This window comes from Drosophila elegans, unplaced genomic scaffold (assembly GCF_018152505.1).
Source record: "Drosophila elegans isolate 14027-0461.03 unplaced genomic scaffold, ASM1815250v1 contig_476, whole genome shotgun sequence".
Taxonomy (NCBI): domain Eukaryota; kingdom Metazoa; phylum Arthropoda; class Insecta; order Diptera; family Drosophilidae; genus Drosophila; species Drosophila elegans.
Window position 1 is genome coordinate 22,053,590 of NW_024545863.1, and position 12,921 is coordinate 22,066,510.

The window sequence follows — 12,921 nt, forward strand, 5'->3', positions numbered from 1 at the left end:
CCTTTGCCCGTCCCTTACTTATTCGTGTATGTTTGATGAGTATGCGAGAGTTTTATGGCTGTATTGGGAATGAGCTGTGAGCAGCAGCAGAAAGCCGTCGCAGGGAAAGGGAAGCCGATCCTGAATTGGGGAGCAGGAGCATCAGGATGAGGAGGAAAAACAGGCGTCAGGCTTTGGTTTTGGCTTTGGCTTCCTGTTGGCGCCTTTTTACGGGGACTGTGGGGGCTGATTGGGTTATACTGTGATTTTAATTTTGAAATCATACGAATGCGAATGCTGGAATGCAAAGCGATACGATACATGTGCGGATTTATTTATGCACGTATACATCACAACAAAAAAAGTACGCAAAAATGTGTTTGTATACGAGCGTAAAGCGATAAAGCGCCTTACTGGATTTTGCATCGGACTGCTGCTGTTCGCAATTTGATAAGCTACCTCTAGGAATTATTTTTACGACTTTTTTTCACACAAACACGCCTGGAAATATGCAATAAAATATTCCGATTTTAAGCTGGTGTGTAAATCAAACGAATCTTATTGTTTTCAATTTGTGCTCATTCCCATTTCCCGCCGACTTCCTTTTGGTTTTTACCATCAAAGACTCAATCACGGCTTAGACATCCAGTCAATTGAGAAGCTCGTCGACACTTGATCCCATAGAAATCGGAGACAAAGGACTCATAAGTATACCTCAATCGAGTGCAGTTAAAGATTACTGTTGAGCGAAACCTGCCAGGAAACCAACAAACACATTTATTTAAAAGTCAGGCCACATTTATTACGCATACGCACTGTTGAACAATTTAAGCACTCATTTAAAACGAGCTTTCGTATTCAACGCTGGCAACAGTAAACTGAATTTAAAGATATTTTTTCTAACAGCTTTAAAAAAGTTGTTGGATTTAGTTTGTTTTCTTTTGCCTAGAATGCTTACAATTTTTTTAAACTCGTAGATTTGTTCAAGCAATTGACATACATTTCTTTTAGTATAAATTCCAATGATTTAATTCTGAAAAACACGCATCTTTTTTGTGAACGTCCCCAAAATAAATAAAAATTAAAATAAATGTGTTTAAATTGTGAGTTTTTAATTAGAACGAACTATTTTAAAATGGAATTTTTACAGTTTCTTGGTTGTCCCATAAAAATAACTTCAACATTTCAGTGCTGTGTAAATTTAATATAAAGGAAGAAAACCGGTAAATGTTTCCCAAACAAAATCTGAAGCAGTTTTTATTGTACTCATATTCAATCATCTAAATCCACATTGCGCCATCAACTTTATCAAATTTACATTAAGGGACGTACAAACTAAGCTATACAAGATTCGGATAAAGCGTTTCAAACATATGACTTTGGGCATATGGATATGGTACAAACATACAAACGATATATACGATACATACTACTAACTATAACTAAAAACTAATGCGGAAACGGAAATGTTAGAGTTTTCGCCAAAAGATTGAGGAGTAAAAGATATGCCCTAGAACGAATGCGAAAGATAGATTAATAGGGTCCTATAAGAAGAGCTTTACAAGGGCAAAAAGCGCCCAAGCAGCTAGCGAATAGAAAACAGCCAGTGTCGTATAGTGCAGAACCTTCAATCTGAAAGAGTGATTTTAGAAAAAATTAATATAGAAAGAGTTTGGGGAATGTAAACACGCACCTTTCGTAGCGCTTGATGGACTCTGGAATATTACTGGGATCATCCTTGACTACATACAGTCGCAGTCCGTAGAGGCTGACGCGGAAAAGATTGGTCCAGTCCAGATCGCGCATATCGAAGGAGAAGATCCGCTTATCTCGATCATCGAGCTTTTCCGTAAGTTTTCTGACATTGTCGTTATCAAAGCGAAACTCGTTCGAACTGAAGTACTTGAGGACATTGCTTAGTTTGTGGATCTTGCGATAGATCTTCATCATTCTGGGGGTGATTTAAAAAATGTTATAAAGGTGCCCATAGATTAAATGAACTAGAGGCCCACCTCGGCTTCTTGCCAATTATCACCATGATGGCGTCCATGACCAGGGCGGGCAATGTGTGGTACAGGAAGCACAGAATGTGGTACTGCCACATGTGCGGCACAATGGTGAAGCGCGGATACCAGATTGATTTCCGCATCGGTATGTCACAGCCGTACTCAAAGCCATCCTCCATGTAACGCCTCCAGGTGACCATGTTCTCCGCATCCGGTACATAGTTGTAAATCGGAGGCGTCTCGTATCTACAGTGAAATATTTTTATAACAATTAAATTATTGTGTTATTATATCTCACTTGTTCCGCGCTATATCCCAGGCACTGGCCAAGAGTGCATTCACACACATGTCCACCGGTACGATGTGTGCCTTATTGTCCATATCGCCCGTAAACACGCGGAGAACTCCGGATCCAATGCCCACGATGACTCCACAGGGACCGTACATGTTGTCGATCCAGCCAGTCACCGGTTCGCGGTACGTGGTGATCACTGTAATATACAAATCGATGGTTAATTTATATTAATGACATTAAAATAAAAACCGGTTGTCAAGCCAGCCTAAATATATACTGCAGCTGAAGTGTCTATGAAGCACTTAAAGCGTAAATTGCATAATGACTAACTTTATTACAAAGCGATGATTTGGTAAACTAATATTCTAGCCAACAAAACAAATCGTATTGCAGCTCAAAAAAAGGGCGGAGCCAAACAATACAATTTAATTAATGATTGATGGTTTTCAATACGTACATAACTCAAACCATTATAGGTAATAAATGCTTTCATAGCTATGAATAATTTAATATTAATTACTTAACTTTGACAGTTTTACATGGTTTATATTTTTGCAGCTGAAAGCTCAAACTCAAGGCTAACTTAAAGATTCAACTCACCAATGCCCGGTCTAAAGATAGTGACTGGCATGTTTTGTGCGCTCTGTTGCACTACGTTTTCGGCCAGGACTTTGGTGAAGGTGTATGTGTTCGGATACCCCTTAATGATGGTCGGCGTCAGGATGTTAAGCGTGTGCTCATCGAGGCACTCACTCAGCTTAAAGGCATTCTCGGCGGACATTGTGCCGCTGTAGAACTTCTCCTGGATGTGACGCAAGTTGCAGTGCGCAAATGCTGTGGAGACATGAACCAAAGCCTAAAAAGATTCGGAGGCAGGAAGCAATCAAAAATTAATTTCTGTATTCTTTGGTTACTTTAAGGGAAACTCATGTCTTCTTATTAATGCAAATATATATAAAGCTGTTTGCAACACTTTTAAAACAAAGTATATAAACAGCCTATTTGTTTCCAATTTCTCAATTTCATGTTTGGGTTCCCGTTTGTTCTCTGTGAGAGAACATGTTTTTAGGTAAGTAAATGATTCCGAAACAGCAATTTAACATAATTTCAAAACCTGACATTAAAATCGAGCCCAAATGTTTCCAAAAACATCAATAGAACTAAATGTTAATATGTGACTGCGTAACCGGCCCATACTTCTAAGATTTCTTGGTGAAATAAGAACTAAAGACATGTCTACAAATCTTTGTACCTTCAGATTAACAATCTCTTTGGCCAGCTTAATGATTTCCTTTGTGCCATGCACGTTAATGGCAATGGCCATTTTGAGTTTCTCATCGAAACGCACGGTGGCCGCACTGTGAAGGACGATATTGACATTTTCCAGGATCGTCTCGCGCTCATCGGGAGTGATTCCCAGTCCGGGTAGAGAACAATCGCCACTGATGATGGTGATCTGACAGCGGTACTTGGGGTTCACCTGTTTCATCTTGGCAAAGACCTGGCCAACGAAAAAATTCATTTAGGACTAATAAATATAATTAAACGGCTTATGTCACTTACCGGATCATTGAACAGATCCTCGATTCGGGCGAAGGCATCCTTGCCCTTCTTGGTGCGTATCAGCAAATAGATTTGTCCCACCTCCGTGACGCGCAACAATTTCTCGATGATAACTGGAGGCACGAGACGAAATGAGACGGGGTAAATAAGTGTGCGGAATTCCAGTCACGTACTGCGACCGGAGTTGAACTTACTTTTGCCAAAGAACCCAGTGCCGCCAGTGAGGAAGACACCCTTGTCCTTGTAGAACATTTGCATGGGCGACTCGTCTGGGGAAGAGATCAATGCAAACAGTCATTAAACAATTAGCCAATTTGATGCGCATCATTGGGGGCTCAGTAGGCACTACACCCCAACCCAAACCCACACCCAAACCATCTGTTTGCTCGTTTCGCTTCGGTTCGGTTTGTTTGCCACCAACTTGAAGCCCCGTCACGAATTTAAATGCGCATCAAATGCCACTTGAATTGCGCATAATTCACGCCACACACAGATACTCCGGCACCCATACAATCGCAGCCAGAGCGACAGACCCACAGACACTCGGCATAGTTGGGAGGGCACGAGGTTGGCTTTGGCTCCTGACTGCATTTTTGCCAAAGTGCCAAAACGGCAACAACACTTGACGTTTCAACGCCGCCTGCCAATGGCTCTGCTCTACCCTCCCACAAATGTCCACCCACCGCCCAAGAGGGGGTTCCCTTCCCCCGCAGGCCATCCATCTCTGCCCACATTGTTGTTTGCGGCATCGGTTGCCGTTGCCTGCCACTTGCTGGGCCACTCATAAATATTTGCAAGTTAGCAGCTCGTCGAGCCATTCATCTATTGTCTAAAACGCACACACGCCTGAAATACCCGCACACGCACAGTTGCATATGTTACACGTGTATTTTCAGCTGAACTGAGAGAAAAACTTGTAGATTCTAAAACCAATTCGTTGTTTTTTGACACTTTTTACTGTAAGTCATACAGTCATATGTTATTATTTTAAGATTTATAATTCTTACCAAATAATTCGTTCATATTAAGAAAATCCTTCACTTAGTTGTTTTAACTTTGTAACTACAAATATATTTAAAATCTTATCTAGTTTTTCTATATGCCTATAGCAGCTGATAAAAATGTTGTTTAATCTATTGTAAATTTGTCATACTTATCAACAATATAAGGTTGATTTTGCATTTTACTGCAAGTAAGACCCTTAAACTTTTTAACTACTACTTTGTAACTTATAAAATTATCGAAGTATTCAATAAGGTATAACAAATATTCCATTCAACTATTTGTGAGCAGCAAACAATTAAAGTAAATATTAATTTACAACAAAAAAATATTTTAATAAGGGCTTTAGACTTTATTCTAAATATTTGTTAAAATTTCAAAATCAGCAAGTTACTTCACATTTTTTCAGTGTCCAGCTCTCTGCATTCCTAAATTGAATGGCATTTCGTCTTGAGATGACCCACTTCGCCTCAGCCTTCGACTCAAGCCGCCTAATTGCCAATCGTCGGCGTAAATCACTGTCAGTTGGGAAAACAAGGACTCAAACACACAGCGATGTATTCAAGTCTACACCCATGCACAATTGCCACTTGATAATTGCATAATAAATGCAACATTGCCAAGGAGGATGTGCCGCCGGCCCTTCATCCGCTCCCGGCTGAGACATAACAAACACATTCATACAAATACAACTTGACACCTAGAGCTGACACCGGCAACGGCGACGGCAACAGCTCCCGTCCAATGGCAAGCCACGGGAATGCCACCACCCCTTCTACCTCCTCTACCACCCCCTCCTCCTTGGTGGAAATTCCCTGGCCCGAGGCCGCACTCAACCACAAGCACTTGGCTGGCTCACTCAAATGTTTTGTTTACCTATGCTAATTGGCTTAAATGCAACTCAAGCGCACTTTGCATCGCCTCGCGCCCGCCCAAAAACCTTAAACTGAAAATGTGTAAGGCATGGCATGGCAAAGCCCACCCAAACACCCAACCATCCAAACACCCAACCATCCAAACACCCAACCATCCAAAAACCCCAAACCCCCCAGAAAGACAGCAGCACTGAACCAACCAGGCCATCATTGTTCCGTGGACGCAGCGAAATTGAGCCTCACTTGGAGTGACTCGAGTGGGAGTTGGAGTGCGGCGTTTAAAGCTTTTCGAGCGCTTTGGGGCATTTGTTCAACGCTAACTCCAACACCAAAAGCTGAAGCCAAAGCCCCCTTTTCATACCCCCCACCACCACCAACATCACCTCGAAAAACAACAACAGGGGTCCCCACTTTGAGTGAATTGTCAACAATCGTTGTTGGCTCTTCGGATTCTGTGGGCGGCAGACAAAAGTCTGTCACATAATTTGTCAATTTCCACAAATTTTTGTTTCAAAACACACACACACACCCAATGTTCCCTTAGGCATCACCGCTAATGTAATATTTCACATAAATGCCTTTTATTTTTCCTGGTTTGTGGCCGGGGTTTTTTCGTTGTTCGGTACTTGATCTTGGGTCGGTTTTGTTGTTTGCATTATTTAAAATAATATTTTCGACCGGTCACTCACCCTTCACGTCATTTATGAGCTGACAATGATCTTCCAGCGTTTTCATGCCATTCATGATGTTCATTATTTTGGGATCATCCATCTTGGTCAGGTAAATGTTTTATAATTATCTGAAGGAAGACAAAAAATACGAAACAAATTAGAACATAACAGGGAATTTAAGTTAAATAATATATTTTAATTAGAGAAGATAATTTTAAGGCGGTTAAACACATTAAGCCCTAGGCCATTTTTAAATACCAAATAATTTTACCAAATTTTCAACTGCATAAAATAAGCTTACTAATCACTTGTTAAAACGTAAACCGCTTAAGCGCCTGAGTACCCCACTTGAAACCAAAATTTATAGTGAAAAGAATTGCAATTCCATTCCCTTTCAGCGACACAGATAATCCCTTAATTGAATATCTGGACACCCATTCAGCTCACCGCCCCAGCAGAAGTTTTGGGAAATTATTCCTTTAATTCGAGCTAGATGAATGCGAAGCGAAAACCATAAAGCCAATTACAACAGCCCCAAAGCGGTAGCCATGCGACTGTTTCTTGGCTACTAAAAATCAAATATATATAAGTAAATTTCGCTTCAGTAAAGTACGAAATTTAATTAAAACTTTGTTCCTTTCTGGTAGACCAGAGAAAGCGGGAAAGGGATAGAGTCAGAGAGGGATGGAGATGGAGAAAAAGAGTGGAGCGCTTCAGTGAAATTTCTAATGAAGTGCCAGACGCACCTGTTGACACAGAAAACAAAAATTAAGGCAAAAATGATACCAAACTCTAAATGAGAGTCAAACTGGAATCAAATTTAGTAAAACTCAAAGCGACTGAAGCACAGGATGAGGTTAATGAAACTATGCACAAACAATACCAAATGAATAGCAGAATTTTTGAACTTGTTTTATTTACAGCGAAATGAGCAATATATGCATATTTCGAAGCGTGCTCACTATATTATTATAAACTCGTTTTCGGCAAAGGTATTTCAAAGTGCAGGCGCAAGTTACTTAAACTCATATATTTCAATTTGACTTTAAGGTCCAATGTCAGTCAACGGCAGTTCGATGACTGCTCAAATGCGCACATACTCAAATCATCGGTTATTATCACATACTTATAAAGATAATAACAGACTGCGCAGCATTAATCAAGGCTCCAATCAATTGAATAAAGTTCTCCAAAAAGCAAGACTGAGGCCAAAATCCGGGTCAGATCCCGAGCAAAAATGACAATGTAATCAAAGCTCAGGGGGCATTGTTCCACAGTGCCATATCTCCAGCCAACAATTAAGCCTTTCAATTCAAATCCCAACCGGTATTTAAAACCAGGAATCGGTGGCCATTATTAACTTGCCTTTATATCTCCAATTTATTGGTACAATTTTGGGCGTAAACAAGCCAAGTAAATTAGCTACGTAACCAGGTGACTGGGTGTGATCATTGAACAAAAGTCGCCTTACGCCTTAAGGGAATAAAATAACAACAGTATTTAGAACAATTACTAAATAAATTCGGTCAGTATTTATCTTGATTTGGTTAATACATGTTCGTCGTTCTCACTTTTTCGGTATAAAATTAACAATATTAAGTTAATTCTTTAATTTGTTCCTTAAACCTTTTTATTTTGTTGTTAGAATTAGAATTTGGCCGGATGAGGATACAATATTTTTGATTTAAAAAAAATGAAATAAAATTAATTCAATAAATCAGACCGATTTCTGCGTATTTTTATGGGTCATAAACAATACAAGAAAACAAATAATGACACAACAAACGGAAGGTAAAGAGTACAGAACACATCTCGTCCTCGATATGAAAATGAAAAATTAAACAATTCCGTGCGAGTCAAAGTCTTGCTCAATTAACCTATATTTGCCGTATTCGCAACTTGAAACCGAGCTCCATTACTCATTCCTCATTTTCCGTTTTCCATTCCCATGCAGTTTCTGGTGCCGCGGGGCGTTGCATTTCACACCAATTGAGGAGCTTTTACACCACTCGCGCTTGGCTCGGCGCTCACTCAGTCGGATGAGTGACGAAAGCAACACAGTGCAATCTAATGACAGAAAGCGGGGATTCCCCGGGGGCAGGCAGGCAGTCAGGCAGGCAGTCAGGGACACTTAGTTAGCTAGGGCAGTCTGCCAGCTCAGTCCAACTGACTGGATACCACCGACCACCCGTCCCCCCTCTCCGAAAATCCCCGACCAGCTAGCTAGCTAACAGGCAGTGCGGCCAAAAAGCCACTGCAGCTGATTGCACCACGCTGGCGACCGCAGAGCCACCGATGCCAGCGAAGAGCGTCCTCCATCCACCCAACCAGCCATCCATCCATCCATCCATCCGTCCGTTTGGAAAGCTTCGAAAGGTACTCGTTCGGTACGCACTGAATGAACTTCCGAGGGAGAAAGGAACAGGGGCAGGGGTTCGACTTTGTAGACGAATTTATACATTGTTTAAGTATCAGCCGCAGATACTTCCCCACCGCCGCACCGGGTTTTCCCCGCTGCCCACTCAGTTGTCGACACCGAAACTCCATCGCCAATGCACATCGAAGCGCAGCTAATTGAAACAGTTCTGCACAGTGGGTTGAAAATGGAAAGAAAAAAAGCTAAATATTAATCCATCTAATTGGATTTTACTTAAAGCTAACTTAGGTTTTAGATAGTTATAATTTTAAAATATATTTAGCCCTTTCTCTTTTTTGATTTTTTACACTTTCAATAACGACAAGCCATATCCTGCTTTACATCTATAATGGAATTTGATTGGTATCTTGCAGATATGCATCACGACTATATTAAGGATTAAGTAAAATTAATTTTTAGTCCTGTAAGTTCAAGGTATATATTTCCACAAAAAAATTAAGTTTAATTATTAACTAATAATATTTTAGTTGTATGTTTATCTAACATCAGCACATAAATACTTTTTTTTAGCGAAACAATTAATTAATACTAAATATTTAAATTATAATTGATATATTTTAATACATACCTAATTCTCTGAATAATGAGAGCAAAATAGCTCTTAAATAATTTTCGCTTTTTAAGCGGCTGTATCGTTTTAACAATTTTGCCGTACAAGAACAAAAAAAGGACCACTTTTTGTTATGAAAATAAGTTTGTGTGCAAAGCTTTTTGCCCAGACATGCAACCACTGTTTTACTCGATCTGGTGTTGCCGCTTCTGGTACTTCTTTTACTTTTGGCGTTTGTTTGCGTGCGGTGCACCATACTGCCTGCAGTAGTTGTTGGGCGGCCTGCTGCTGCCGCTGCCGCTACTCCGCCAGTAACAACAACACAAAAAACTTTTCGGCTAACAATGGGCTGAAAAACAAAAGTATGAACCACAATAATAACAACTGCATCAGGGGGCAGGCACAGGGACGGGGGGCAGGGGCAGAATCAGCACTGTTAGCAATGCAACAACATAGCACCACTGGCAGTGGCAGCAACAAAGAGAAGAACGCGGCCAACAGCAAACAAAAAATCAGCGACTGCACCACTTCGCTTATTTCCATGAATTTCTGTACTCGCCATGAACCCCATCCCACGTACAACGCCCCACCCACGAAAGGGAATCGAAAATTACATCACAGCCCCTTTTTCCGCATTCCCATTACCTTTGCCTCTTCTCGAACACTTTTGACGAGACTCATTCGCCTTTGAATTTTATTTAATGCTTTTGTAATAAAGTGTAAAATGGTGGAAAAGTGCAAACAACGGCCACCAAGAGCGAGAAATGCAAAGAGGAAAACGGAATCATCATCATCATCAACAGGAGGAGCAGGTCCTGGAACTGGTTGGTTGGTGGGCGGAATAAGTAAGAACTGCGGCCAACACCAGTGGCCACATTAAAAGAAGAAGAAATAATTAACAGCAACAGTTTGAAAGTCCATAAAATGGAAATGGCCGAGCAATGGCATCGACTCGCCCACGACCCACCATCTACCATCTACGAGTCACTCCTCTCCATCCAGTAGCGCCTCATTGGCATCGCCATTACCAGTGGTGGTGGTGCAGAAGCCATCGCCATTGCAACCGCCACGACCACCGCATGTGCCATACAACTTCCGACTTCCGGTGGCTTTGGCCAGTCTGAGAGTCTGGGAGTCTGACTGGGTCCGGACTATACAGCTATATACTCGTACTTGTACTCGTAGGTACTCATATATATATCCGTAGTGCTGCACCAGCCATACCCTTTTTGGGCAAAGTGGCCATGACTGTGCAATCGATTTGGTTGCATCTCCACGTGTTTACTGTCTTACCCGTTGACAATGCAAATAATTTGGTGAGCAAAAACAAACGATTTTGCTTATATAAAATTACTTAGAGCGCTGATTATATCACGTAACATGTTCAATCACTTTGCGTTGCACTTCAAGACCGAATCAAAAAGTATTCGCACTAAATTCCTCTTGATTGACTAACATTACTATCCCTCAAATACTTAAAACCAATTTTTATTATGAGGAAAAACTGTTTTATAATACAATAGTTTTAAGAAACACTTTTTATAATTTCAGCATTTTCAAAAAATAATCTGTAGATTCTTAAGAATATGTTTTGGTTTGGCTTATTTTTATTTTTACTAAAATCAAATCTTGATATCATTCAAAATATGATTTATGTCTTAAAACAGGAAAATTAATAGTTACGAAATTTTTTAACTCATTTTATTTTGATTTTAAAAATATTCCCCATAGGGTATGGCACATTCATGGCAAATTACTCCCTTGACTTTACCGATTTCATTCCTTGCTATTTGTTAATACCGCTGTTGCTGTGCGTCTGTTGTTGTTGCTTTTGCTGTTGTCACTGGGTTGACACACAAGCAAAGAGTCGGTGCGAAAAATGTTCGTTAAATCTATTAAAAGATAATTACGTGAAGACAAATGGACGGCCGACCGGAGCACCACGGGGTGTCCGGGTGGGTATCCTTGTGCCGGGCATGGCCTTCCTATCCGGTGTCCGTATCGGTGGTGGCCGTGTCCGTATAGTTGTCCGAGTACGGGTCCGGGTCCGGGTGCTGCGACCAGCACCGTACATCCATACATATGTACGCTATTATTATTCGAGTTCGTTGATACGATAACGCTAATGGATATGGATATTGATTATAGTTTTTATGTCGCTTATGCATCGTTGCTGTTGTGGCTTCTTCTCGCCCGGCCCCCCTTTGGTTTTTTTCTTCTCTTTGCCATCCTGTCGGACTCCATTTCCCAGGCCACTCAATGCGGGGGGTAATGATAATTTTGATTATATTGATGCGTCATTTTATGAGCCGCAATGGTATTGAAATTGAGTGGTCGTCTGTGACAGCAGCGTCTAGTTTATGGAGGGAAGCATAATGGCAGCCAATGCCAATTAACAGCTGCTCAAATGAATCTCTCCGATGGGATCTAATGAAAGAAGCCTTCTTTCAGATCCCATTAAGCAGGGATTAGGGGAAGTCCTCCCTTTCTAGGGAACCGCCAGCCATCCCCATGACCTTTGGTTAATATGTGTGTGTTCGAGCACTTAGTGGGTAGTGTGTAGTGTGCAGTGGGTCGGCAGTAGTAATTGCAGTCGATGGGAACTGCGAAGTTTAGCTATTGTTGGCGAAATACGGTGTCTTAACGACTTTATCCAACGTCCGATGTTTGTTTGCATTGAGCAAACTGCAGGTTCTCGACACTCCCCTCCCCCGAGCTTCTGGAAAATGCTAATTACACGTATCTTTCCAGCAGAACGTGTGCGAACTCGCAATATCCAATTACGAATCTTACACAAGTGACAAACATTTGCGGCAATTAAATTAATGAAACTTTGCGAGGCTACGTGTCTTGGATCTTGTACAGATATCTCTTCGAATATATATGAGAGTGCTATCAATGGATATCTTTCCGGTTGGCGGAGCTGCGCCTGCGTCACAATCGTGTAAAGCACTCGATTACATTCCCATTCTCGTACGTTTTTGAGGTAACCAAAACCCAGCCACACCTGAGCTGCCGGCCAATTTGAGCGTTTAACCAAATAGTTTCGGTTATGCCTGTGCGGCTGGCAATAACGTTTATGTATTGGCCGGGCAAATATTGCCGAGCAATTGCCTCATATTCGCATTTTCGCATGGCCATAACAGCAATCAAAGCCAAATTGAATAGGCAAATTACCAATCTTCATCTACACGTAACCAGAGCTGGCACTTTATGATGGTCCGGAGAGCTTTTGGTAAAATGCGTACAATAAAACGGGGTTTAAATGCAGTTAAATATGAGTTTGACCCAAGAGGATAAACTGTAAACGGTAACTCAAAGCCCCAATAAAATGAAATGAAATGAAATGAATGAATTGATTCACAATTCCCCGTGTTATTTTATTCCGATTTTAAGCCCTTTAAAAATCAAACTTTACACTGTATAATCATATTATTACGATACAGATTCCACATTTCAATAGTAATTTCAGGCGTTGTATGACTGACAACATAAAAGTTTTCACATATAAACAAGTAAAACAATTGACTACGAAATATGCCA

The 12,921-nt window shown here is 40.9% G+C and overlaps 1 protein-coding gene across 1 annotated transcript in view; it reads right to left on the reverse strand.

Moving 5' to 3' along the window:
• Positions 1 to 1,209: 1,209 nt before the first annotated feature.
• Positions 1,210 to 12,921, reverse strand: part of LOC108147278 (fatty acyl-CoA reductase wat) — a 29,529-nt gene continuing 17,817 nt past the window's right edge. Inside the window, exons 2-10 of the mRNA XM_017273694.2 lie at positions 6,410 to 6,519; positions 4,038 to 4,112; positions 3,844 to 3,956; positions 3,533 to 3,781; positions 2,881 to 3,136; positions 2,284 to 2,476; positions 1,992 to 2,231; positions 1,673 to 1,930; positions 1,210 to 1,611 (exon numbers count right to left, since the gene is read on the reverse strand). Coding sequence (XP_017129183.1) covers positions 1,524 to 1,611; positions 1,673 to 1,930; positions 1,992 to 2,231; positions 2,284 to 2,476; positions 2,881 to 3,136; positions 3,533 to 3,781; positions 3,844 to 3,956; positions 4,038 to 4,112; positions 6,410 to 6,491 — 1,554 coding nt within the window. The 5' untranslated portion in view covers positions 6,492 to 6,519 and the 3' untranslated portion in view covers positions 1,210 to 1,523. The remainder of the gene's footprint in view (positions 1,612 to 1,672; positions 1,931 to 1,991; positions 2,232 to 2,283; positions 2,477 to 2,880; positions 3,137 to 3,532; positions 3,782 to 3,843; positions 3,957 to 4,037; positions 4,113 to 6,409; positions 6,520 to 12,921) is intronic.